This window comes from Salvelinus fontinalis, chromosome 6, assembly GCF_029448725.1.
Source record: "Salvelinus fontinalis isolate EN_2023a chromosome 6, ASM2944872v1, whole genome shotgun sequence".
Taxonomy (NCBI): Eukaryota; Metazoa; Chordata; class Actinopteri; order Salmoniformes; family Salmonidae; genus Salvelinus; species Salvelinus fontinalis.
This window is the reverse complement of record NC_074670.1, coordinates 7620989-7648911: the sequence shown is the minus strand read 5'-3', so window position 1 is coordinate 7648911 and position 27923 is coordinate 7620989. Positions and strand designations below refer to the sequence as shown.

At 44.4% G+C, this 27923-nt stretch overlaps 1 protein-coding gene across 17 annotated transcripts in view; it reads left to right on the top strand.

Annotated features, from left to right (window-relative positions):
* Positions 1-2233: 2233 nt before the first annotated feature.
* LOC129856918 (uncharacterized) overlaps positions 2234-27923 on the top strand; it is an 83478-nt gene continuing 57788 nt past the window's right edge. For 8 of the 17 annotated variants that reach the window (XM_055924690.1, XM_055924682.1, XM_055924689.1 and 5 more), the window contains exons 1-3: positions 2235-2536; positions 5024-5081; positions 24100-25982. In XM_055924690.1, coding sequence (XP_055780665.1) covers positions 5069-5081; positions 24100-25982 — 1896 coding nt within the window. In that variant the 5' untranslated portion in view covers positions 2235-2536; positions 5024-5068. Of the gene's footprint in view, positions 2537-5023; positions 5082-10937; positions 11109-24099; positions 25983-27923 lie in introns of those variants that run through there. The other 9 variants (XM_055924686.1, XM_055924678.1, XM_055924694.1 and 6 more) reach the window with 5 other exon arrangements.

Sequence of the window (27923 nt, the reverse complement as noted above, 5' to 3'; positions counted from 1 at the left end):
CTAATGTTAGTTAAATGTAGTAATTCATAAATTGGTTAAATCTCTTTAAATTGACAACTCTGTGAACTGTCTTTTGCAAGTTCGAAATTGACACAATACCTGTTAGCAAAGATGTCAGCTACAGATGACGTGCAGGAGCTTGCAGGGATTTGTAGTCTTGCATGATGACTAATTTGATGCTAATTAGCACTTTAGAATCTGAGTGTAAATAAAGCCGAATATATTGATAAAAGTCACCTTGTCTGGAAAAGATTTACATGGTTATCAAAACATCACGCCAGGGTAAGCCTGACTTGCCTAGTTAAATAAAGGTGAAATAAGATGTTTAAAAGCCGACACGAAACACAGGCCTTATTTTAAGTGTTTCTAAAATCCCCTCTGGTAAAAATGAATGGTTGAAAAATGATTGGAACCATTTCCTGGGCGCCCGAGACGTGGATGTCGATTATGGCAGCTCCCCGCACCTCTCTGATTCAGAGGGGTTGGGTTAAATGCAGAAGACACTTTCCAGTTGAATGCATTCAGTTTACAACTGACTAGGTATCCCCCTTTCCCTTTCCCTGTTTGACCGCTAGGTTTTATGGGTATTATGACCCCTCCACTGTGGGGCTCAATAGACAGGCTGTAGAATCAGCATCCACAATTTTACATTCACAACATTACAATATTACTCACTCTGGAGTCAATGGGAGGGACCGCCCCATTCACCATTATCGTGTTGAGCAGGGGAGAATCGCCCTTGTGTTGGGTAGATTAGCTTCTAAATTGACCAGCCCTTTTGGAGCACACACACACACACACACACACACACACACACACACACACACACACACACACACACACACACACACACACACACACACACACACACACACACACAATCACACACAATCACACAAATAAACACACACAGAGATAAGAGCAACCGTCATGACACACACACATTTTGTCACTGTACTGAAAAACAAGTGAGAGAGGTGTATCTTCTCCAATGAGGGCTTTTGAAAAGGTCACTCACTGTATGACATCTTTCCTGTTAGTCTAAGAAAAAACAACTAATGTAGCCTATACCGGAAACCTCTGAAAACTCATATTAGAAAATGTATATCTTATTTTATGAAACTATAACAGTTATCAACAGTTGATAATATATGCGCATATATACTATGCATATTACTAGTAGTATATTTCTAAACGATAACATTCTCAAAGAGTTGTGGAAAATAAGAATTAGGCTTTAATCTTACTCAGATAATTCATAGAGAAAACAAGAAGGTTTAGGACAAAAGCAGATGAGGGGGGAAGAATGCATTAATGTGGTCAGGTGGGGAAAAGAGAGCATTAATGTGGTCAGGTGGGGAAAAGAGAGCATTAATGTGGTCAGGTGGGGAAAATAGAGCATTAATGTGGCCAGGTGGGGAAAAGAGAGCATTAATGTGGTCAGGTGGGGAAAAGAGAGCATTAATGTGGTCAGGTGGGGAAAAGAGAGCATTAATGTGGTCAGGTGGGGAAAATAGAGCATTAATGTGGTCAGGTGGGGAAAAGAGAGCATTTCTGTGGTCAGGTGGGGAAAAGAGAGCATTTCTGTGGTAACTCAGGTCAGATTAAATACCAGATACTATGGTGCTGGACCAGGCAGACAGGCTGTGTCATTGTGTTATTTCTGTACCAAGAGAATATGCCAGGAATGGCCACTGGGTCTTAGTAGTAATATTGGGACAGATGCTCAGACAGCACAGCTGTTTAAATGAAATGTCCCTAAAGCTGCTTCATGCTCAGTCAGGGGTGAATGAACTGTGCTCAGTGCTCACTGCTTTACCCAGAGACAGGGCTTTCAAATGCATACATATTTGAGGAGTGCGTCTGACTGTCATACATTTTTCATCATATTAATTGTGAATTTAAAAAGTTTAACATTTTATTTTAGATGAATAAACTAGCCTTATTACGAAGGTTACAATATACGATGGTAACGGCATCCAGGATAGTTTGAAGTCAAAAAGTATTGTCCTCCTTGACATGTAGATTCGTGCAAGTGTGTTATACACAGCGGGATTAAAACTGCAGATCCCACAACAGAGAGAGAGAAATCACGCTGGCACAAGGCCCAGTTGAACAAAGCGTTCTTTGACCACACATTCCAAACATGTTATGCACTCCACTGCTTAAACCTGATGGCACGGTGGTCAGGTAAATGTTATTCCAGCATTGACAAGAAAAGCTACCTGCTCCAATGCTCCCATCCAGCAACATTAGGCTACCATCTATTTTATTTACCCCGCAAGTAGAGCGCATACCATCTACTATCGCTCAAGGTTTGTTTTCTATTGGAGTGTGCACCTGACCTAGTCCGCAGGGGTATCCCCACCCACCCTCAGCTGCCTGCGAGCAGCAGAGAGGTGCTTCGTCATTGCAAGACGCGTCACTGGAATACTCGGATCGATATGCTGTAACTTCTGAAGGCGTCGGGAAACACTTGAATTATGATGGTGGAATAATACCAGGAAGAAACAGGAAGAAACGTCTCACCTCTCAGGTAAATAAAAACGAGCAGTGCCATATTAGAGAAACATCGAAAGTCTAATATAATCTAATATAGAAGGCAAAAATCGGTTTATTTTTTGCGCAGTCGTCAGTTCAATTCGCTTGAAGTTCAAATTGCGCCGTGTTTGTGGGAATGGGGGGGTTAGACTATGTCAAACACTATTGGGATATTGCAGTTTATTTTCTAAATGTAAGTAAGGAAATGAAAAATATATGGACATTAAACGTATAAATGTTTGAATGCTATTCCCATCCAAAGAATGGTGGACTGCTGTTCTGGGATTTTTATTCGTTGTTTGGACAGATCGTGTTTGACATCTGGCCCATAGACCCCTTACAGGGACAACAAGAATGTTAACAATTGGTGTAATAATCGGTGTCCAAACGTGTCATTGGTGGACTACAATTGGAATGGTGTCTGACTACTTAGCCGTTCAATCAAAATATTTCGCTTTGCTTCACAAACAGCGTTGCAATTGATCCAAATATAGCCCTAGACTTTGTGTTATTTCAATAATAGCTATTACATTTATAAGACTTGCCTCCATTCGAGATCCGAATTTTGCTTTACTAGCCTATTTCTACATTGATGTTGAACAGGTGTTTCTGAGCCTACCACAGAAAGCCAGCCTTTGCGCGTGGCCTTGTCAAGACAGTCCACTTGCTTATATTAGGAATACCTCCGTTTAATACAATAATACCTGTTATTATTGTTATTTCATATTTTGCTGATTTGTATTAGTCTATTTGATTAAAAAAAAGGATAATATAGGCCTCTTTGGTGTGTCTGTATTTTTGACCCTACCCAGAGTCCAGTACCCACCGAGCAGAGGAGCCGTAGACTTTATTTCTTGACAGTTTTACAATTTAATAAAAAAATTAAAGCTGGAATGTCTTGAGTCAATAACTATTCAACCCCTTTGTTATGGTAAGCCTAAATGCGTTAAGGAGTAAAAGGTTGCTTAGCGTGGACTTTAGCTTACACTAATAGTGTTTAACATGATTTTGAATGACTCATCTCTGTACCCCACACATACAATTATCTGTAAGGTCCCTCAGTTGAGCAGTGACTTTCAAACACAAATTCAACCACAAAGACCAGGGAGGTTTTCCAATGCTTTGCAAAGAAGGGCAACTATTGGTGGATGGGTAAAATATAAAACTGACATTGAATGTCTGTTTGAACATGGTGAATTTATTACTTTTACTTTGGATGTTGTATCAAAACACAGAGTCACTACAAAGATACAGGCATCCTTCCCAACTCAGTTGCCAGAGAGGAAGGAAACCACTCAGGGATTTCACCGTGAGGCCAATGGTGACGTTAAAACAGTTAGAGTTTAATGGCTGTGATAGGAGAAAACTGAGGATGGATCTACAACATTGTAGTTACTCCACCATTCTAACCTAATTGACAGAGTGTAAAGAAAGAAGCATGTACAGAATAAGAATATTCCAAAACATGCATCCTGTTTGCAACAAGGCATTAAAGTAATACTGCAAAAATGTGGCAAAGCAATTCACTTTTCTCTCCTGAATACAAAAGTGTTATGTTTGGGGCAAATCCAATACAACACATTACTGAGTGCCACTTCATATTTTCAAGCATAGTGGTGGCTTCATCATGTTATGGGTATGCTTGTCATCGTTAAAGACCGTGTAGTTTTTCAGGAGAAAAAATTAAACGGAGGAAATTCCTAGAGGAAAACCTGGTTGTCTGCTTTCCACTAGACACTGGGAGATTAATACACCTAATACACCTCAGTTTTGTAACATTATATGTATTTCATACATAAAATTGTGAACATTTGTGAAATAGAATTAATGGGGAAGGAATATGCCGAATATGTCCCAAATTGCACCTTATTCCCTATATAGTTACTACTTTTGACCAGGGCCCATAGCTCTGGTAGTGCACAGGGAATAGGGAGCTATAATCTATATATTTACTACTTTTGACCAGGGCCCATAGCTCTGGTAGTGCACAGGGAATATGGAGCTATAATCTATATATTTACTACTTTTGACCAGGGCCCATAGCTCTGGTAGTGCACAGGGAATAGGGAGCTATAATCTATATATTTACTACTTTTGACCAGGGCCCATAGCTCTGGTAGTGCACAGGGAATAGGGAGCTATAATCTATATATTTACTACTTTTGACCAGGGCCCATAGCTCTGGTAGTGCACAGGGATTAGGGAGCTATAATCTATATATTTACTACTTTTGACCAGGGCCCATAGCTCTGGTAGTGCACAGGGAATAGGGAGCTATAATCTCTATATTTACTACTTTTGACCAGGGCCCATAGCTCTGGTAGTGCACAGGGAATAGGGAGCTATAATCTCTATATTTACTACTTTTGACCAGGGCCCATAGCTCTGGTAGTGCACAGGGAATAGGGAGCTATAATCTATATATTTCAACCCTTCCTGATCTATTTTACTGATGCTATTCCTTTCTCTCACTCGTCTGGAGTGGATCCCTGTACCTCGTCCTGTCTGAGATGTCTCCTGTGTTTCCATGCTGATGTTTGGTGAGTATCCAATTCTATTTTCAGTGCTGCTAAAAGCTGCTCTTTAGAATCATTGGAGTAGGCTGTTTCATGTGTTTATTTAACATCATGTGCTAAATATTTTACTTGTAGGCAGACAGGAACATGACTGAAGGGCCTGTATTTTGATCTATGGGAGTCAGAAATACAATATCCCCTTGTTTGAATATTTGAGCTCTAATCCCACCAAGCATAGAGCTACATATGTAGGATCTTAATTTGAGCCAGTTTGCTACAACTGATCTGATGTGTGAGTATGTCTTCTGGCATGCCTGCGCTTTGGTGCTGCTCACCCAGGCTGAAGTAGGGAGTGGTGGCATCACGTCTGGCTGAGACCTTCTGGCGTCTTTATCTCTCCCAAACACTTGCCGTCCCAACATGCATTGCGGCATCGTGGCGTAATGGGGAAAAGTGTTCCCCTCTATGGGTTTCCCCTATGACTCAACTGGTGCTGTTAGCACACAACATGCCAGAATGTTGGTCTTTATCTAACGTGGGTTTCATCTGAATAACTGTGTTCTAGAGTAGTAATAACTATCACATAGAACTGACCAGACCATAACCTGCAATGGAGCATTTCTGTTGAAGAAGGCCAACACCACTTTCAAAGACAATCCTATCACGAATACTCTTGGGGGAAGCTTTCTGTATGTGGAGGTTGAGCCAAGAACTGTAGTTATCTCTTTAGCCACCAGGTGGAAGCACAACTCAGGGATGATTCTACTGGCACAGATACAGGAGGATGAACACTGAATAGTGTAAGAACATGAGCAGATATTAACACAAAGGCTGTGGTGCACATAGCTTCGTAATGCCTATAAAGTGGACCAAGCTGTTTCATAATAGATGGAGCAATGCCTTGACACAGGCCCGTGTCTTTGACTGCTGTTGAATCTGAGAGCGTGCATCATCACCAAGCTTTTAGAAACCCTCTGAGCTCAGTGATGCAGACAGGGCAGACGTTCTAATTGGCGTGGCTATTTTCACAGTCATCTCACTTGTCTGTATCAAATGTTTAGCTCTGTAAGAAAACACCGGGTGCGTTCAGTGGGTGTGAAACGGGAGAAAACTTACTGAAACAGAGCAGATACTACCTGAGCTTGTTCAATAACAATTTATTTTACTTTTCCCCCCCGTTCAAATGTTTTTCTCTCATTGGTTCCTACTGAACATGATGACCCTAATGTTGTGCAACTAGACTAGCACGTCTCCCTGAAGCATCCAAACTGGGCATGAGGGGGAGGGTCAACACAGCTACTGCTCCTATAGTATGCTATCTACTGGGAGAATAGTGCAGAAACATGGAAAATTCCTGCTTCATAAATACTTGATACTATAATGGTGCACTATCAATATTAATGTGCGGTTAGCCTACCATCCATCCATGCCCTTAGTGCTTTCTAGAGCTTAGATCTCCAACCACAAACTAAGTCTCCTTAACCATGCTACAGACTGTACTATATTTGCCGACTGGCATTATTTTATTAATACCAGATGTTCACAGCTGCAAATATTGTTTTACGTATTATAGATATATTGTGTGATGCAAAACAAGGTGTGAGATGTCTCTACCCATGATGCAGTAGCTAACAGAACAGAGGAAGGAAGGCAACGGGAGAGGAGTCGGAAGGGGGGAGGGAGGGAGGTGTATAGGGGCCGTTATGTAATCAGTGATGGAGCCAAAGAGAGGGATGAAGACGAGAGAGAAATAAACACACTCCATGTGCCCAACTAAAGTTTGTGTGTGTGTGTGTGTGTGTGTGTGTGTGTGTGTGTGTGTGTGTGTGTGTGTGTGTGTGTGTGTGTGTGTGTGTGTGTGTGTGTGTGTGTGTGTGTGTGTGTGTGTGTGTGTGTGTGTGTGTGTTGCTGACTTTCTTAGAGTGAGAGGTTTTGTGTCTTGGCTGTCTGTGTCTGTCTGTCAGAGTCTCTGGGGAGGGTGCATCTGTGAGTGGTGCCCTCCCCTCTCCTCATCTCTCTGGGGTCCAGCCCAGCACCTGCTCCCTGCATTAGGGAGAGGGGAAGGGAGGGGTTTCTAAGCAACTGGAGGGTGGAGGGAGGGGTGTGTGTAGTAAAACACACCTATCGTCTACATTCCTTCTGCCCTTGTCTGCTGTCATGTTGTGACCATGTCCAGTAATTCTTTTGGATTATGTTACAGTACGACATCAGAGTAAAAAATAACAATATTCTTGTATACTGTATCCATATATACACCAGAGGCTTGTTAATGCCATTTCAACGTTCCCCCTTGTTTCCAGCTCTGCACTTGAGGTCAGTAACGTTATAATGATAGATACAGAAACTGATTTGCAGTCGTCTGTGATCTCATGCCACAGGAAGTTGGTCTGGAGAGACAAAGGTGACAGTGGCTAACCATGTACCCTAACCATGTACCCTAACCCTGTACCCTAACCATGTACCCTAACCATGTACTCTGTACCCTAACCCTGTACCCTAACCCTGTACCCTAACCATGTACCCTAACCCTGTACCCTAACCATGTACCCTAACCATGTACCCTAACCCTGTACTCTGTACCCTAACCATGTACCCTAACCCTGTACCCTAACCATGTACCATGTACTCTGTACCATGTACCCTAACCATGTACCCTAACCCTGTACCCTAACCATGTACCCTAACCCTGTACCCTGTACCCTAACCCTGTACCCTGTACCCTGTACCCTAACCATGTACCCTAACCCTGTACCCTAACCATGTACTCCGTACCCTAACCCTGTACCCTAACCCTGTACCCTAACCATGTACTCTGTACCCTAACCCTGTACCCTAACCATGTACTCTGTACCCTAACCCTGTACCCTAACCATGTACCCTAACCATGTACTCTGTACCCTAACCCTGTACTCTAACCATGTACTCTGTACCATAACCATGTACTCTGTACCCTGTACGCTAACCCTCTGCCCTAAACCTGTACCCTAACCATGTACTCTGTACCCTAACCATGTACTCTGTACCCTAACCATGTACTCTGTACGCTAACCCTGTACCCTAACCATGTACTCTGTACCCTAACCCTGTACTCTAACCATGTACTCTGTACCCTAACCATGTACTCTGTACCCTGTACGCTAACCCTGTGCCCTCAACCTGTACCCTAACCATGTACCATGTACTCTGTACCCTGTACGCTAACCCTGTACGCTAACCCTGTGCCTTAACCCTGTACCCTAACCATGTACTCTGTACGCTAACCCTGTACCCTAACCCTGTACCCTAACCATGTACTCTACCCTGTGCCCTAACCCTGTACCCTGTACCATGTACCCTAACCATGTACTCTGTACCCTAACCCTGTACACTAATCCTGTACCCTAACCATGTACTCTGTACGCTAACCCTGTACCCTAACCCTGTACCCTAACCATGTACTCTACCCTGTGCCCTAACCCTGTACCCTGTACCATGTACCCTAACCATGTACTCTGTACCCTAACCCTGTACACTAATCCTGTACCCTAACCATGTACTCTGTACCCTAACCCTGTACCCTAATCCTGTACCCTAACCATGTACTCTGTACCCTAACCCTGTACCCTAACCCTGTACACTAATCCTGTACCCTAACCATGTACTCTGTACCCTAACCATGTACTCTGTACCCTAACCATGTACCCTGTACCCTAACCTTGTACCCTAACCCTGTACCCAAACCATGTACTCTGTACCCTGTACGCTAACCCTGTGCTCTAAACCTGTACCCTAACCCTGTACCCTAACCATGTACTCTGTGCCCTGTACCCTAACCCTGTACCCTAACCATGTACTCTGTACCCTGTACGCTAACCCTGTGCTCTAAACCTGTACCCTAACCCTGTACCCTAACCATGTACTCTGTACCCTGTACCCTAACCCTGTACCCTAACCCTGTACCCTAATCCTGTACCCTAACCATGTACCCTGTACCCTAACCCTGTACCCTAACCCTGTACCCTAACCCTGTACCCTAACCATGTACTCTGTACCCTGTACGCTAACCCTGTACCCTAACCATGTACTCTGTACCCTAACCCTGTACCCTAACCATGTACCTTGTACCCTAACCCTGTACCCTAACCATGTACTCTGTACCCTGTACTCTTTCCCTCTATGGGTTGTTTAGAGAATATTGAACCCGACTACCCCCTCCCACTCCCCCTGCCTCCCCAACCCAGCCTCTCCATGAGCCGTATGGCACTAATGGGGTCAGGCAGATGGATGGGGACCATGTCATCCCCAATAAAGAGAGTCTGTGTGTGTGTGGCAGGGGGGCACTACATAAAATGAGCAGTGCTGGCCCATTACACTTGAAAATGGGGAGACCCTTCTGAGGATTGGTTGGAGGCAGATCCTATTTGTCTCTGTCTCACACAGCATGGTAGCCAATAGCAGAGGGAGTTATAGGGGGCGACTCCCTCACACAGCATGGTTGCCTACAGCAGAGGGAGTTCTAGGGGGCGACTCCCTCACATCATGGTAGCCAATAGCAGAGGAAGTTTTAGGGGGCGACTCCCTCCCACAGCATGGTAGCCAATAGCAGAGGGAGTTCTAGGGGGTGACTCTCACACAGCATGGTAGCCAATAGCAGAGGGAGTTCTAGGGGGTGACTCTCAAACAGCATGGTAGCCAATAGCAGAGGGAGTTCTAGGGGGTGACTCTCACACAGCATGGTAGCCAATAGCAGAGGGAGTTCTAGGGGGTGACTCTCACACAGCATGGTAGCCAATAGCAGAGGGAGTTCTAGGGGGTGACTCTCACACAGCATGGTAGCCTACAGCAGAAAGAAAAGTGCTGGGGCGCTGCCTGAAAAGGGCTTGGATGGAGGGTTGTGCAGTGTAGACCAGTTCTCCTGATGCTTCTCTATCTGCCTCCCTCCTGTTCTTGGGTTGCGTGCTGTGCCTAATGACACAGCACTAACCTAGGACGGCTCATTCATTGGCCAGCCCTGCCTAGTGGTAGGACGGTGGCTACATGTTCTGCTGTGGATTCATTTGGTAGTGTAATTGATTTACTGCAAATTAAAATGAGGTGATTAATTGAGAAGTAAGAGGCTGGGAGGATACTGCTGATGAATTATCGCTATAGGCCTTTTATTTATTTAACTAGGCAAGTCAGTTAAGAACAAATTCTTATTTACAATGAAGGCCTACCCCCCCCGGGCCAAACCCGGACGACGTTGGGCCAATTGTGCGCCGCCCAATGGGACTCCCGATCACGGCCAGTTGTGATTCAGCCTGGGATCGAACCAGGGTCTGTAGTGACGCCTCAGACCGCTGCGCCACTCCGGAGCACTATAGGCTATTCATTATATGGTGTTACAATGAATTGTTGTTCATTAATGGGAAATAATTGAGTGAGTGATGGAGACTAGCTCTCGAATTAGCATAACTTTGCATTCATATTTTTTGTAGGACCATGATAAATAATTTCTTTATGCTTAGGCTCTAAGTCTATTTCAATCGTCTGTAGTTATACGTTTCAAAGTTTATTTGTCACGTGCACAGGATACAGCAGGTGTAAAACAGTAAATACTTATTTACGAGCTCTTTCCCAACAATGCAGTAATAAAATAATATAGAAAAGAAAAACCCGAGAAATAGAATAGGTTATTGTGTCGGCGATTCATCCTGTCATAGGTGTTGGACCAAACTCTCAGGATCATTTCAGAGAATTTGGTGATTCATGATGAAGCACTCAATTCAAACATCGTTATCGAAATGGACCGTAGGGTTCTTATCACGCTTTCAACATCTCCCCCACTTCCCATTGGTTAATCTAGAATTTAGCCGTGTTCAATTGGTGCATACGGTTAACAAAGTCCGATACTTCAGTATGGTGACTCCACCCCTTTACTAGCGCGGATAAGCATCTACAGCACAACAAAGCATGCGTCCGGTTTCTGCAACGTTGTAACTTCATTATTGTAATTTTACTGGATGTACGGAATATTCGGTTGCGTTGGATTTAACTAATTATAGTTCTTCATTGATGGTATTTCTATTTTAGGTAAGCGCATTTTTGAATATATTTCTTGCGGCTGATAGGATTTAGAGTTGGTGTTTATTTGTTTTCTACATTCGGCGCCATTTTCATACTAAGATTTAAATGCCTGCGCTATAGGCATCGCGGTGTAGCTGACGCGCACACGGGAGATAGTGTAAAACAAATTACACCTTAAATAAATCAATGTTGTGTAAAAGTGGAAAGAGATCTGCGTTTGGACCACCTCCAAATTCCAACATCTTCATTGAAAAACAAGTGAATGAATGGTCATGAAGATTAGAATGGGCACGCCAGGGTATTTCATTTGCCTGGCCGCTCACTGCTCCAGGGTCTTTATCCGAATCGTGTGGCATTTGTTTGTTGCCCAATGAATGTGAAATAAGTAACTCGACCTAATTCAACATTTTTCTTACAATGATTGAATACAATTTCCTAACATTTTTAGATGGCTATTTGTTGTGCAGTGTTTTTCGATTAAAATCAGGACAATGAGGACATTAATTCATTCGAATATTACAATTTTACAAACACTTCTGGTTCCTTTTCTTCCTTTGACTTTTCTTTAGCAAGATGGAGTGATCTACTACTGTATGTTAACTGTGCTCAATAGTCATTCATCCTATTGGCCATCACTAGCCTACTATCAATCTCTTGATGAGAAGTTAAATGGCTTTTATGTGTGCAGATTTTCAACACAAAAACACGGACAGGAAAACGTCCTATGTAGAGCTCAGAAGCCGTCCTGGCCATGCCGATAATCATCACACCTTACCATTGCACTTGACATAACTATGTGAAAAAAAATAGCAGACTAAAGACTTTGAAACTTTACTCCATTTGTCCTGTAGTTGTAAAATATTGAGCCTGGCCTTGTTGCTAAAATGACAAGAATAGACGAATAGGTTTATTCTGTCTAGGAAAGTGTCCCACAACCTTAGTGTCTTTTGTTTTAACACAGTAGCCATTACACCACCATCCACCATGTTGTTCTCTGCCGGCAATTGTCTTTCAGAACACAACTATCTGAGAAGACCTCTGCTCTGTTATCGTTCATGCTGTCAGTTATTTGAGACGCTTTTGGTTTAAATGTGATTGACATGATTCGTTCTTCGGCGTGTTAAGTATGAATTCATCTCTGCGGGAGCCAGGAGGCTAGCCTGAGTACAGTAATGTGTATCTGCTGCTGCTGCCTGTAACACACTTAAGGGGAACTCATCCAGTAAGCCCATCCTCCATTGATACTGCTGGGATATATATATATATATAGCAAGATAATCTGTTATGAAGGGATGAAAACATGATGTGGGAGGGGCAAGAGAACACTGAGAGAGAGACCTGAAAGAGAGGGAGATCTGAGAGAGAACAAGTGTGTGTGAGAGAAAGTTTTAGTGTATTAGTGAGAGTGGACTGGTGAAGAAGAGTTAGGAAGGAGAAAGAGTGACATTGCATTAAGTTTAGTAAATTACTGCTGTGTTGTTTGTACACTGTACAGTGCCAAGTAGGGTTGGGCACTATTTAGATTTTTACGTTGTCATACCTTCCTTCTGCCGTCCTGGGATTTATGGTATTACTGGTTTAGTACATAGGGGGATGCCAAAACAAACCTATTGGGCTTCTATTACCAGAATGCTAACAAAATTAGCACTAGTGAAAGCTCATTTCTATGGAGGCTGCTAGCTAAATATGCTAAAATGCAGAAATGAAAATAAACAAATTGCAAAGACAGTCAATCCAGCTCATAAAGTTATACATATATAGGTAGGAGCTACCGAATGGCATTTTTGGCGAGTTTGTACATTTACAAGCAAATGTGAACGAGAGACATTGTGCAAATGAACAAAGTTTTGACACATGCTTGTCTGAAGGAAGAACAGTACAGGCTCTGGAGCAGCATGTGTAGGCTACATGCTGTGTCTGTGTGGAGTCTGGAGTCGCTAGGGCAACGGACCAGCCTGCTCTGCTCGGAGAATAGGGGGTAGGAGGAGACGGGCTGAGAATAGAGAGGAGAAAAAACGCAAGTAAATAACTCATTCAAAGGGATTTGACTTTTTCAGTGTAAGCTCATTTACTTGTGTGGCTGCAAGCCAAATAGCGTTGCACTTCTGTTGTCTGATGAAATGAAGCTATTTTCTGATGAATGTGTTGCACTAATGTATTTTCTGTGAAAGAAAATTATAGTTGCCCGTCCCTGATCACTCTATTGAAGCAAAAAAAGACTCGACTTTCAATATAAAACGCAACCCCTGTCAATACACAGCTGGACTCACCTGCTCCCGCTTTTTCCCGTTGTGCTATTTACAACAAACAGGTGACTGTCTCAAGTGTTCTGGGGAACTACGGTGAGCTTCATAATGTGACAGGTGAAATGAAGAACGCGAGCTGCTTTATCTCCTATCGCATTGCACAAGTTGACTGCAGGTATCTACTTAAAGTAGCCACCAATATTAAAACTTCAAAGAGGTATTGAAAAACCATCCCGTGGCTATTTCTGAATACCCTGGTATACGGTGTATACAGCCTAACGCCCAAGCCTAGTGCCAAGGGCCAATACTCTGCACACTGTACAAGATACAAAGTCAATTGCTCTGTTTTTTAAGAGTGATGTTTTTTTCTCTGATAAGATCTAGAGTTTCCAGATGTACAGTGGCAAGAAAAAAGTATGTGAACCCTTTGGAATTACCTGGATTTCTGCATAAATTGGTCATTAAATTTGATCTGATCTTCGTTTAAGTCACAACAATAGACAAACACAGTATTCTTAAATTAATAACACACAAATGATTGTATTTTTCTTGTCTATATTGAATACATAATAAACATTCACAGTGCAGGTTGGGGAAAGTATGTGAACCCCTAGGCTAATGACTTCTCCAAAAGCTAAACTGGAGTCCAATCAATGAGATGAGATTGGAGATGTTGGTTAGAGCTGCCTTCTATAAAAAACACTCACAAAATGTGAGTTTGCTATTCACAAAAAGCATTGCCTGATGTGAACCAAGCCTCAAACAAAAGAGATCTCAGAAGACCTAAGATTAAGAATTGTTGACTTGCATAAAGCTGGAATGGGTTACAAAAGTATCTCTAAAAGCCTTGCTGTTCATCAGTCCACGGTAAGAAAAAATGTCTATAAATGGAGAAAGTTCAGCACTGTTGCTACTCCCTAGGAGTGGCCGTCCTGCAAAGGTGACTGCAAGGGAACAGCGCAGAATGCTCAATGATGTTAAGAAGAATCCTAGTGTCAGCTAAAGACTTACAGAAATCTCTGGAACATGCTAACATCTCTGTTGACGAGTCTACGATATGTAAAACACTGAACAAGAATGGTGTTCATGGGAGGACACCACAGAAGAAGCCACTGCTGTCCAAAAACACATTTGAGGGAGCATCATTGTTTGGGGCTGTTTTGCTGCCTCAGGGCCTGGACAGCTTGCTATCATCGACCAGAAAAATGAATTCCCAAGTTTATCAAGACACTTTGCAGGAGAATGTTAGGCTATCTGTCGTCCAATTGAATCAGACGTTGGCTGATGCCACAGGACAATGACCCAAAACACAGAAGTAAATCAACAACAGAATGGCTTCAACAGAAGAAAATATGCCTTTTGGAGTGGCCCAGTCAGAGTCCTGACCTCAACCTGATTTGAGATGCTGTGGAATGACCTCGAAAGCAGTTTACACCAGACATCCCAAGAATATTGCTGAACTGAAACAGTTTTATAAAGAGGAATGGTCCAAAATTCATCCTCACCGTTGTGCAGTTCTGATCCACAACTACAGAAAATGTTTGAATGTTTACACAGTGTGTTCAATAAAGACATGACAACGTATAATTCTTTGTGTTTTATTAGTTTAAGCAGACTGTATTTGTCTATTGTTGTGACGTAGATGATCAGATCACATTTTGTAACCAATTTATGCAGAAATTCAGGTATTTCCAAAGGGTTCACATACTTTTTTCTTGCCACTGTATGTCTTTATTCCAAATGTGACTGGAGTGGACTGTGAACTTGTATATCCACAGTATCCATAGATACTGTAGTTATAGGCACGATCATTGACAGACATGTCATCGATACTTTACATTTACAATTATGTATTATTGACAAACACATCGATATTATCCATTGACAATTACAGTATATAAAAAATAAAATGTTGTATTGTCACATAAACCTGGAAAGGTGCAGTGAAATGTGTTGTTTTACAGGGAGCTAATTAGGGTTAAGTGCCTTGCTCAAGGGCACATCGACAGATTTTTCACATTGTCCGCTCGGGTATTCAAACCTGCGACCTTTTGCTTACTACCCAACACTTTAACCGCCTGCTACCTGTCGCCCTATTGACAGACACGTCATGGAAACTATTCATTTACAAATATGAATTCTCTCTGGTACCATAAGACACACAGACATAAACACTTCTGCAATAATGTTCCACTAATATACAGATTTCACCTTCAATCAATTGGCTTTGGCTGAAGTCCGGTTTAAACTGGATTAAATTTAAGTGTAGGCTTGGTCTGCTCCTTCAGCCCAACCACAGTCGATCAATGGGATGACTCCTTCAGTTCAACCACAGTGGATCAATGGGATGACTCCTTCAGCCCAACCACAGTGGATCAATGGGATGACTCCTTCAGCCCAACCACAGTCGATTAATGGGATGACTCCTTCAGCCCAACCACAGTGGATCAATGGGATGACTCCTTCAGCCCAACCACAGTGGATCAATGGGATGACTCCTTCAGACCAACCACAGTCGATTAATGGGATGACTCCTTCAGCCCAACCACAGTGGATCAATGGGATGACTCCTTCAGCCCAACCACAGTGGATCAATGGGATGACTCCTTCAGACCAACCACAGTCGATCAATGGGATGACTCCTTCAGCCCAACCACAGTGGATCAATGGGATGACTCCTTCAGACCAACCACAGTCGATCAATGGGATGACTCCTTCAGCTCAACCACAGTCGATCAATGGGATGACTCCTTCAGCCCAACCACAGTGGATCAAGGGGATGACTCCTTCAGCCCAACCACAGTGGATCAATGGGATGACTCCTTCAGCCCAACCACAGTCGATCAATGGGATGACTCCTTCAGCCCAACCACAGTCGATCAATGGGATGACTCCTTCAGCCCAACCACAGTCGATCAATGGGATGACTCCATTCATCCTGGTCCCCAAGCGGTTCAAGTTCCAACATCAGAACCATCTGTAGGGGTATTGATTAGGTTGAAAAAGAGAGCTGGAGATAAAGTTACACACTAGAAGACCAACAGACCTACATAGACAATACCCATTATAGCTGAGAGTTTAATTCCGTTTAAGAACTAACCAGTGTAAAGCCCTTTGCACTGCTTTTTTGTTTTAAATCAATGGGTTAGTGTTAGAGGTTTCTATATCAACGTCCCTGAGAGCATTGTGAATGTTCTTTTGAAACAATTAGCATATTCCATTTTTGTGTGTGTGTGTGTCTATGTGAATGACTGCAGCCGTGAATCGGTGAGTATCTGTGTGGGCATGTGATAGGATGCATGTTTGTTTGTAAATGTGTTTGTGCGTGGGCATGTGTGAGCCTGCCTGTATACCGCTGTGCAAGCGCATGTGTTTACGGATATCTTTGGCATTTATTTAATTTAATTTGGACTTTCGGCCAGGTGGGAGGGACTTAGCATAAACCACGAATCAGCACAGCTGATCACAACCTGCCAGATCTCCTCTGAGAGAGAGGAGATAAAGAGAGAGTGCGAGAACAGAAGGAGAGAAAGGAGAGAGTGAAGAAGGGGGAAAAGATAGAGGAGATGGGGGAGAGAGAATAGAAAGATGGAGAGAGAGGGAGGGAGATAATCTCACTTGGAGCCTGATTAACACTAAACTCCAGGCTAAATCCCACTCACTAAACTCCAGGCTAAATCCCACTCACTAAACTCCAGGCTAAATCCCACTCACTAAACTCACTCTCAGCACCTACCACACATGTTTCTGTCTCTCAGTTCCCCTGTAGGGCAAATATGATCCAATGTGCTTAAGGGCCGGCGGTATTAGTGTTGGTGCTGAGGGATGTGGTTGACATGGGGATGGCTGCTACTCAGATTCACACCAACTATGAATGAATGAATGAATGTCCTCGGCCTGATACCACCGATTAGATTACACTGCTTAGTGTTGTGTGTGTGTGTGTGTGTGTGTGTCTACGTCTGAGTGAGAGCGACATTGTGAGTGAATGCGTGTGTGTGCACTGCAGTCAGTGACATGAGATATCCTAATGAGTCTACAACATCCTGAGAAGCTGCAGCTCTTATACCCCTTCCCCTTCTTATACCCCTTCTCCACAAGCTCTGCTCGACACACACAGTTGCACACACCCATGTTGACTCCAATGCTTCCCACAGTTGTCAAGTAGGCTGGATGTCCTTTGGGTGGTGGACCATTCTTGATACACACGGGAAACTGTTGAGTGTAAAAATAAAAACAGCAGCTTTGCAGTTCTTGACTCAAACCAGAGTGCCTGGCACCTACTACCATACCCCGTTCAAAGGCACTTACAGTTTTTGTCTTGCCATTTCATCCTCTGCATAGCACACATACACACGTCTCACTGATTTTGAAGTGGATTTAACAAGTGACATCAATAAGGGATCATAGCTTCCCTGTCCTACAGTATCTTATCCAATCCCCCTTTCCTGTCCTACAGTATCTTATCCAACCCCCCTTTCCTGTCCTACAGTATCTTATCCAACCCCTCTTCCCTTTCCTGTCCTACAGTATCTTATCCAACCCCTCTTCCCTTTCCTGTCCTACAGTATCTTATCCAACCCCCCTACCATTTCCTGTCCTACAGTATCTTATCCAACCCCTCTTCCCTTTCCTGTCCTACAGTATCTTATCCAACCCCCCTTCCCTTTCCTGTCCTACAGTATCTTATCCAACCCCTCTTCCCTTTCCTGTTGTACAGTATCTTATCCAACCCCTCTTCCCTTTCCTGTCCTACAGTATCTTATCCAATCCCTCTTCCCTTTCCTGTCCTACAGTATCTTATCCAACCCCTCTTCCCTTCCCTTTCCTACAGTATCTTATCCAACCCCTCTTCCCTTTCCTGTTGTACAGTATCTTATCCAATCCCCCTTTCCCTGTCCTACAGTATCTTATCCAACCCCTCTTCCCTTTCCTGTTGTACAGTATCTTATCCAATCCCCCTTTCCCTGTCCTACAGTATCTTATCCAACCCCTCTTCCCTTTCCTGTTGTACAGTATCTTATCCAACCCCCCTTCCCTTTCCTGTCCTACAGTATCTTATCCAACCCCTCTTCCCTTTCCTGTCCTACAGTATCTTATCCAACCCCCCTTCCCTTTCCTGTCCTACAGTATCTTATCCAACCCCTCTTCCCTTTCCTGTCCTACAGTATCTTATCCAACCCCTCTTCCCTTTCCTGTCCTACAGTATCTTATCCAACCCCTCTTCCCTTTCCTGTCCTACAGTATCTTATCCAACCCCTCTTCCCTTTCCTGTCCTACAGTATCTTATCCAACCCCTCTTCCCTTTCCTGTCCTACAGTATCTTATCCAACCCCTCTTCCCTTTCCTGTCCTACAGTATCTTATCCAACCCCTCTTCCCTTTCCTGTCCTACAGTATCTTATCCAACCCCTCTTTCCTGTCCTACAGTATCTTATCCAACCTCTCTTCCCTTTCCTGTCCTACAGTATCTTATCCAACCCCCCTTCCCTTTCCTGTCCTACAGTATCTTATCCAATCCCTCTTCCCTTTCCTGTCCTACAGTATCTTATCCAACTCCCCTTTCCTGTCCTACAGTATCTTGTCCAATCCCTCTTCCCTTTCCTGTCCTACAGTATCTTATCCAACCCCCCTTCCCTTTCCTGTTGTACAGTATCTTATCCAACCCCTATTTCCTTTCCTGTCCTACAGTATCTTATCCAACTCCCCTTTCCTGTCCTACAGTATCTTATCCAACCCCCCTTCCCTTTCCTGTCCTACAGTATCTTATCCAATCCCTCTTCCCTTTCCTGTCCTACAGTATCTTATCCAACCCCCCTTCCCTTTCCTGTCCTACAGTATCTTATCCAACCCCTCTTCCCTTTCCTGTCCTACAGTATCTTATCCAACCCCTCTTTCCTGTCCTACAGTATCTTATCCAACCTCTCTTCCCTTTCCTGTCCTACAGTATCTTATCCAACTCCCCTTTCCTGTCCTACAGTATCTTATCCAACCCTCCTTCCCTTTCCTGTCCTACAGTATTTTATCCAACCCCTCTTCCCTTTCCTGTCCTACAGTATTTTATCCAACCCCTCTTCCCTTTCCTGTCCTACAGTATCTTATCCAACCCCTCTTCCCTTTCCTGTCCTACAGTATCTTATCCAACCCCTCTTCCATTTCCTGTCCTACAGTATCTTATCCAACCCCCCTTCCCTTTCCTGTCCTACAGTATCTTATCCAACCCCCCTTCCCTTTCCTGTCCTACAGTATCTTATCCAACCCCTCTTTCCTGTCCTACAGTATCTTAACAAACCCCTCTTCCATTTCCTGTCCTACAGTGTGGTAGCAGAGAGAACAGTCTATTACCATGGGTGGCTGGAGTCTTTGACAATTTTTAGGGCCTTCCTCTGAAACCTCCTGGCATAGAGGTCCTGGATGGCAGGAAGCTTGGCCCCAGTGATGTACTGGGCTGTACACACTACCCTCTGTAGTGCCTTGCGGCCGAGCAGTTGCCATACCAGGCAGTGATGCAACCAGTCAGGATGCTCTCGATGGTGCAGCTGTAGAACCTTTTGAAGATCTGAGGACCCATGCCAAATCTTTTCAGTCTCCTGAGGGGGAATAGGCTTTGTCATGCCCTCTACACGACTGTCTTGGTGTGCTTGGACCATGTTAGTTTGTTGGTGATGTGGACACCAAGGAACTTGAAGCTCTCAACCTGCTCCACTACAGCCCCGTCGATGAGAATGAGGGCGTGCTCGGTCCTTTTTTTCTGTAGTCCACAATCATCTCCTTTGTCTTGATCACGTTGAGGGAGAGAGAGGTTGTTGTCCTGGCACCACATGGCCAGGTCTCTGACCTCCTCCCTATAGGCTGTCTCGTCGTTGTCGGTGATCAGGCCTACCACTGTTGTGTCAATGGCAAACTTAATGATGGTGTTGGAGTCGTGCCTGGCCATGCAGTCATGTGTGAACAGGGAGTACAGGAGGGGACTGCGCACGCACCCCTGAGGGGCCCCTGTGTTGAGGATCAGCATGGCGGATGTGTTGTTACCTACCCTTACCACCTGGGGGTGTCCCGTCAGGATGTCCAGGATCCAGTTGCAGAGGGAGGTGTTTAGTCACAGGATCCTTAGCTTAGTGATGAGCTTTGAGGGCACTATGGTGTTGAACACTGAGATGTAGTCAATGAATAGCATTCTCACATAGGTGTTCCTTTTGTCCAGGTGGGAAAGTGCAGTGTGGAGTGCAAAAGAGATTGCATCATCTGTGGATCTGTTGGGGCGGTATGCAAATTGGGGTGGGTCGAGAGCTGGTGCTCTCATGCATGTTTAAGGGTTATTTGCCTCGAAGCGAGCATAGAAGTAGTTTAACTCATCTGGTAGGCTCGTGTCACTGGGTAGCCCCCAGCTGTGCTTCCCTTTGTAGTCTGTAATGGTTTGCAAGCCCTGCGACATCCGACGAGCGTCAGAGCCGGTGTAGTACGATTCGATCTTAGTCCTGTATTGATGCTTTGCATGTTTGATGGTTCGTCGGAGGGCATAGCGGGATTTCTTATAAGCTTCCGGGTTATAGAGTCCTGTTCCTCTAGCCTTTAGCTCAGTGCGGATGTTGCCTGTAATCCATGGCTTCTGGTTGGGGTATGTACGTACGGTCACTGTGGGGGTGACGTCATCGATGCACTTATTGATGAAACCAATGACTGATGTGGTGTACACCTCAATGCCATCGGAGGAATCCCGGAACATATTCCAGTCTGTGCTAGCAAAACAGTCCTGTAGCTTAGCATCTGCTTGTAAGCAGGAATCAGGAGGATAGAATTATGGTCAGATTTGCCAAATGGGGGGCGAGGGAGAGCTTTGTATGCATCTCTGTGTGTGGAGTAATGGTGGTCCAGAGTTTTCCCCCCTCTGGTTGCACATTTAACATGCTGATAGAAACATGCTGATAAGAAAGACAGATTTAAGTTTCCCTGTATTAAAGTCCCCGTTCACTAGGAGCGTCACCTCTGGGTGAGCGTGTTCTGGTTTGCTTATGGCGAATACAGCTCATTTATTGTGGTCTTAGTGCCAGCAGCAGTCTGTGGTGTTATGTAGACAGCTACGAAAAATACAGATGAAAACTCTCTAGGTAGATGGTGTGATCTACAGCTTATCATGAGATACTCTACCTCAGGCAAGCAAAACCTTGAGACTTCCTTAGATATCGTGAACCAGCTGTTATTTACAAAAATACATAGTCCGCCGCCTCTTGTCTTATCCTGCCGATACAGCGTATAACCAGCCAGCTGTATGTTGATAATGTTGTCGTTCAGCCACGACTCCATGAAGCATAAGACAATACAGTTCTGAATATCCCGTTGGTAGTTTAATATTCTGCGTAGGTCATCGATTTTATTTTCCAAAGATTGCACGTTTGCTAGCAGAATGGAAGGCAGTGGGGGTTTATTCGATCGCCTACTAATTCTTAGAAGGCACCCCGCCCTCCGGCCCCTTTTTCTCAGCCTTCTCTTCACGCAAATGACAGGGATCTGGGCCTGTTCCCGGGAAAGCAGTATGTCATTCACGTCGGACTCGTTAAAGGAAAAAAATACTTCTGCCGGTTCGTGGTGAGTAATCGCAGTTCTGATGTCCAGAAGTTATTTCCGGTCATAAGAGACGGTAGCAGCACTATTATGTGCAAAATAAGTTACAAACAACACAAAGAAACAAACAAAAACGCAATTGGATAGAAACACGTAAAATGACAGTCTTCTTCTCCGGCGCCATCTTAACTCCTTTCCTATAGCATCTTATTCAAACCCCCCTTCCCTTTCTTTAGTCATAAGTGCACCCCAAATGGCACCCTATTCCCTACATGGTGCACTACTTTTGACCAGGGCCATAGTGGACTATGAAGGGAATTTGGGAGACAGACACAGATGGTCGGAGCATCTGATGTGCACCTGACCCAACAGCTGAACACGCCGCTCACCCATTTCTGCTGGGCAATCTTTATCTCTGGCAGCTAGTTAGCCTAATGATGGTTGATGTATACAGTAGTAATGATGGTTGATTTATACAGTAGTAATGATGATCGGGATGTCAGCTGGCCTACTGGAGGTAGAACATTATAGACGTGAGAAATGATAGGGCCTCTATGCACTATGGAAAAGTGTTTTGAAAAGGGCACTAGTTTGATCAAGATTGGCAGAACTACCATTATTTCCTATATATTGCTCTATTTTTGACTGGTCACTATGGCCCTGACTGGTCAAAAGTAGTTGGGCCCTGGTCAAAAGTAGTGCAATATATAGTGGATAGGGTACAACATGGGACACAGTGTGGTTGTGAGAGTCCCTGTTACTTCCCCAGACTAGCAGCCGGACCAGAGCTGCTCACCTGGCCTTTAGCAGAGGATCTAGATGTGACATAGTGAAGACAATGGAGGAGGAAGTCATGCAGGAGGCAGTAATGCAGGAGGCAGCAGCAGACACAAGCCGTCTCATCTGGTCCATTAACACCATGTCTGTTTCCTGACTATTACCATTGAGATTACGCTACATTAAAAGACCCAGAGGAGATCCTGAGCACTGAGGCGTACACCACGCTGCTCGGTGTGTGAGTGTGTGTGTGTTTGGGTTGACCTAGGGAACAGGCCTATGGGGGGGTTGTTGCGGTGGGGGAAGGGCTGGATTAGTTAGAGTGCACCACAGTTATTGGTCACTAGACACAAACAATGGGAGGACTAAAGAGGATTTGGTCTCTGTGGTCCCCCCTCCTCTCCTCCCCATACCCCTGCTGTCCCTATAGCGATGGAGCAGTGTGTGTGTGTGTGTGTGTGTGTGTGTGTGTGTGTGTGTGTGTGTGTGTGTCAGGAACCCTCTGGGGTAAGGACAGCCGTGTGTGTGCAGCTGGAAGATCTGCCATCCTGTCTAGCTAAGCGTCTCCCTTCCCCCCACTGTATGGCAGACCTAGACATATAATGAACTACTAGCCTAGATGTTGAGCAATGACAACAACTAGCAGCATCAGACTAGCTTAGATGCTAACAGTGGGCTAAGTAGATGCAATCTCTCTTAACACTGCATGGAGGGCTACTAGACATATGATGATGAACTGCTATGATCTAACACAAGTACGTTGATGCTGCTGCAACTCTCAATGACATCCTCACAACTGCAAGCCAAGTTCACACAGTAAAGTGAACACAGTAACTGGCCATTTACTTCTCAGAAGCCCGGTATGTCCTTTGAATTTTTAAACCAATTTAGCGATGCATTGTCATGCAATGTTACATTGGGACATATTGGCCCACCGTATGAAGCCGGCAGGGCCACAGCGGCCGGATGAAAGAGCTGTGTTGGGTTAGTGCTGAGGATGATACTGACTGGAGCTGTACTAATAGACTTCCAGGCTGCTACGGAGCAGAAAGACTCCATTGTGTGTGTGTTTCTAATGAGCCTCTGAAAGACACACACTGTCGTGAGCTGCCTGTCTCTCAAGAGGTCCTCACAGACATAAACACACACTCTTTCAACAAGAGGTGCCATTGTGGAGTGGGATACACTCATAACTCCATATGAAAAAGTGTGTGTCTGTGGCATATTTGATGGAGTACTCCAGTCTGAGAAAACGTAGTAGTAGCTCATGCTATAGAATGGCACCAGTGCATCACTGTTGACTGTCCATAAACATGTCTTGCTTGTGTGTATATTGCTGTGCATCATCCAACATGACGACACACACAAGCTTTCTCTTTCCTATCGCTGACTCCTCCATGTCATGTTCTGCAGTGTGTACCATGACAACAGAGGCTAGCGCGGTGGGTGAGGCGGACACAGAGGGCAAGCCGAAGCCCAGCGAGGCAGAGAGAAAACCGGAGAACAAGCAGAGCTCAGAGGCAGAGATACAACTGGAGAACAAGCAGAGCCCAGAGGCAGCAGCAGCGGAGCCAGAGAGGGAGAAGCCCAGCCAGAAGACCCAGAAGCAGGCCTCAGAGCCTGGCTCCACAGAGAGCCCTATTTTCCCCACCACCACCACCACTGAGGAGGAGCAGCTAGTGAAGCCCCGCCAGCGCACCTCAGCCAGCCGGGGCCTCTCACGCCTCTTCTCCTCCTTCCTCAAGCGGCGCTCGCAGTGCACAGACGTAGAGTGGGCCGAGGTCGAGAAGGCGGAGAAGGACAGGAAAGAGAAGGCAGAGGCTGGAACAAAGGAGGAAAAGTTAGAGCAGGCCAAGGGGGAGGAGGAGGAAGAAGCAGCAAAGAAAGCAGAGAAGAAGAAAGAGGAGGAGGAAGAAGCAGCAAAGAAAGCAGAGAAGAAGAAGAAGAAAGAGGAGGAAGAAGCAGCAAAGAAAGCAGAGAAGAAGAAAGAGGAGGAAGAAGCAGCAAAGAAAGCAGAGAAGAAGAAAGAGGAGGAAGAAGCAGCAAAGAAAGCAGAGAAGAAGAAAGAGGAGGAAGAAGCAGCAACGAAAGCAGAGAAGAAGAAGAAGAAAGAGGAGGAAGAAGCAGCAAAGAAAGAGGCAGTGAAGAAGAAGAAAGAAGAGAAAGAGGCAGCAAAGAAAGCAGAGAAGAAGAAGAAAGAGGAGGAAGAGGCAGCAAAGAAAGCAGAGAAGAAGAAGAAAGAGGAGGAAGAGGCAGCAAAGAAAGAGGAGGAAGAGGCAGCAAAGAAAGCAGAGAAGAAGAAGAAAGAGGAGGAAGAGGCAGCAAAGAAAGCAGAGAAGAAGAAGAAAGAGGAGGAAGAGGCAGCAAAGAAAGAGGAGGAAGAGGCAGCAAAGAAAGCAGAGAAGAAGAAGAAAGAGGAGGAAGAAGCAGCAAGGAAAGCGAAGAAGAAAGAGGAGGAAGAGGCAGCAAAGAAAGCAGAGAAGAAGAAAAAAGAAGAGGAAGGGGTAACAAAGAAAGAGGCAGAGCAGCAGAATCAAGAGGAAGAGGCAGCAAAGAAAGAGGAGGAGAAGAAGAAGAAAGAGGAGGGAGAGGAAGCAAAGAAAGCAGAGAAGGAGGGAGAGGCAGCAAAGAAAGAGAAGAAGAAAGAGGAGGGAGAGGCAGCAAAGAAAGCAGAGGAGAAGAAAGAGGAGGAAGAGGCAGCAAAGAAAGCAGAGAAGAAGAAGAAAGAGGAGGAAGAGGCAGCGAAGAAAGAGGAGGAAGAGGCAGCAAAGAAAGCGGAGAAGAAGAAGAAAGAGGAGGAAGAAGCAGCAAAGAAAGAGGAGGAAGAGGCAGCAAAGAAAGCAGAGAAGAAGAAGAAAGAGGAGGAAGAGGCAACAAACAAAGCAGAGAAGAAGAAGAAAGACGAGGAGGAGGCAGCAAAGAAAGCAGAGAAGAAGAAAGAGGGGGAAGGGGCAGCAAAGAAAGAGGAGAAGAAGAAAGGGGAGGAAAAGACAACGAAAAAAACACCAAAGGGGAAGAAGAAAGAGAAAGAAAATAAAGAGGAGGAGAAGGGGAAGAAGAACGAGGCGAATAAAGAGGTAAAGAAGAACGAGGAGAATAAAGAGGTAAAGAAGAAAAAGCGGAAGGGCAAAAAGAAAGCAGGGGAGCAGTCCACAACAGAGGTGCAGGTGAAGGCCCCCATCGCGGCCCCGGAGCCAGAGCTCAGAGCAGAGGCGGAGGGGGAGGCTGAACAGGAGAGGCAGGAGGAGCCGGTAGAGGCCCAGGACCATCACTCCATCAGCAGCACAGAGACACAGGTGAGTGAGGGAGACAGACACAGTGAACTTCTCACCTAGGGCATGGGTGCACAACTCTGTTCCTTGTGGAATGCTATCCTGCTGGGTTTTTTTTGTTCTGATTTAGATTTTGGGAGACCGCTTTTTCAGTGCGCAAAAAAACAAAAATGCAGAATTATCATACATACACTGAACAAAAATATAAACTCAACATGTAAAGTGTTGGTCCCAGCTGAAATAAAAGCTCCCAGAAATATTCCATATGCACAAAATGCTTATTTCTCTCAAATGGTATGCACAAATTTGTTTACATCCCTGATAGTGAGCATTTCACCTTTGTCAAGATAATTCATCCGCCTGACAGGTGTGGTATAATCAAGAAGTTGATTAAAGAGCATGATCATTACACAGGTGCACCTTGTGCTGGAGACAATAAAAGGCCACTCCTAAAATGTGCAGTTTTGTCACACAACACAAAGCCACAAATGTCTCAGGTTTTGAGAGAGTGTACAGTTTTGTCACACAACACAAAGCCACAGATGTCTCAGGTTTTGAGAGAGTATACAGTCTTGTCACACAACACAAAGCCACAGATGTCTCGGGTTTTGAGAGAGTATACAGTCTTGTCACACAACACAAAGCCACAGATGTCTCAGGTTTTGAGAGAGTGTACAGTTTTGTCACACAACACAAAGCCACAGATGTCTCAGGTTTTGAGAGAGTGTACAGTTGCCATGCTGAATTGACTTTATTTAAATTGACTGATTTCCTTATATGAACTGTAACTGAATTTGTTGCATGCTGCGTTTATATTTTTGTTCAGTATATTATTTAACGTGTCATTTATTTATTTTTTACAATGCTGTTATTATTTTGCACATTGAGGGGCTGCATTGCAGCAGGCTGAATATGTAGGCCAATGAGTCTCAAGTGAGAGACTGGAGTAAAAATAAGTGAAGTGAACATCAAGCACAGAAACTGAAGGAACATGTTACCCAGAGTCTGATCAACAACATAGCATTCAGAGAATAGCTCCACTGAAGACACTCAGCGTAGCAGGAGAGAGAGGTACAGGACAAAACATCAACTCATTTGGTGCTTGACTGGGGTGGGCTGCTGACTCAGCAGAACTGACTAGGCTGGTCTGTGCTGGTCTAGAGCCGCCTAGATCTAGTCTGTGTTAGGAAAAGTACCGCTTCAAGTAATTATTTAATAATTTAAGTAACATTGCTGTTACATAGTAATCTAGTACTACTAATCTAGTAGTGCTGAGCGAAAACATTTTTTAAATTTTTTTTTTGCTTGATGCTCAGCTTATATAAAGAAAAATCAGATCAAGCCCGAACTGTGCGATGTAGTAGGGAGTTGAAGTTTCCAACAGACCAAAATTCGACATAGTTTACAGCAGAAAATGTGGTAATTAACTACAATGAACATAATCCATTGCTTGTCCGGTCGGTCTGTGTAGAGCAGAGATGAGAGAACAAGAGAGAGGGATAGAGAGCAGTTGCTTGTCCGGTCGGTCTGTGTAGAGCAGAGATGAGAGAACAAGAGAGAGGGATAGAGAGCAGTTGCTTGTCCGGTCGGTCTGTGTAGAGCAGAGATAAGAGAACAAGAGAGAGGGATAGAGAGCAGTTGCTTTGCGAGGTATCTCTACCTGAAAATACATAATCTAAGTGATTGATAGTTATAGGTATTCAGCATAAAAGTTTGCCTTATTTACTTTGAAGAACTACTGAAATAGTGATTTTGTCAGACAGCATAGGCAGCAGCTCTATACAGATGAGATGATGACTTGGAATGAAATAATAAAGTCATCAAATAAAACAAATGTTTTATTAAAGTAAAGTACTGTGAATACATGATGGTTAATAAGTGATCAGCAGTAATGGGCCGTCACTACCATCATGGGACTTTTATTAATGGTTTGATTCTGTGTTGTTACAGCCTTTAACCCACATA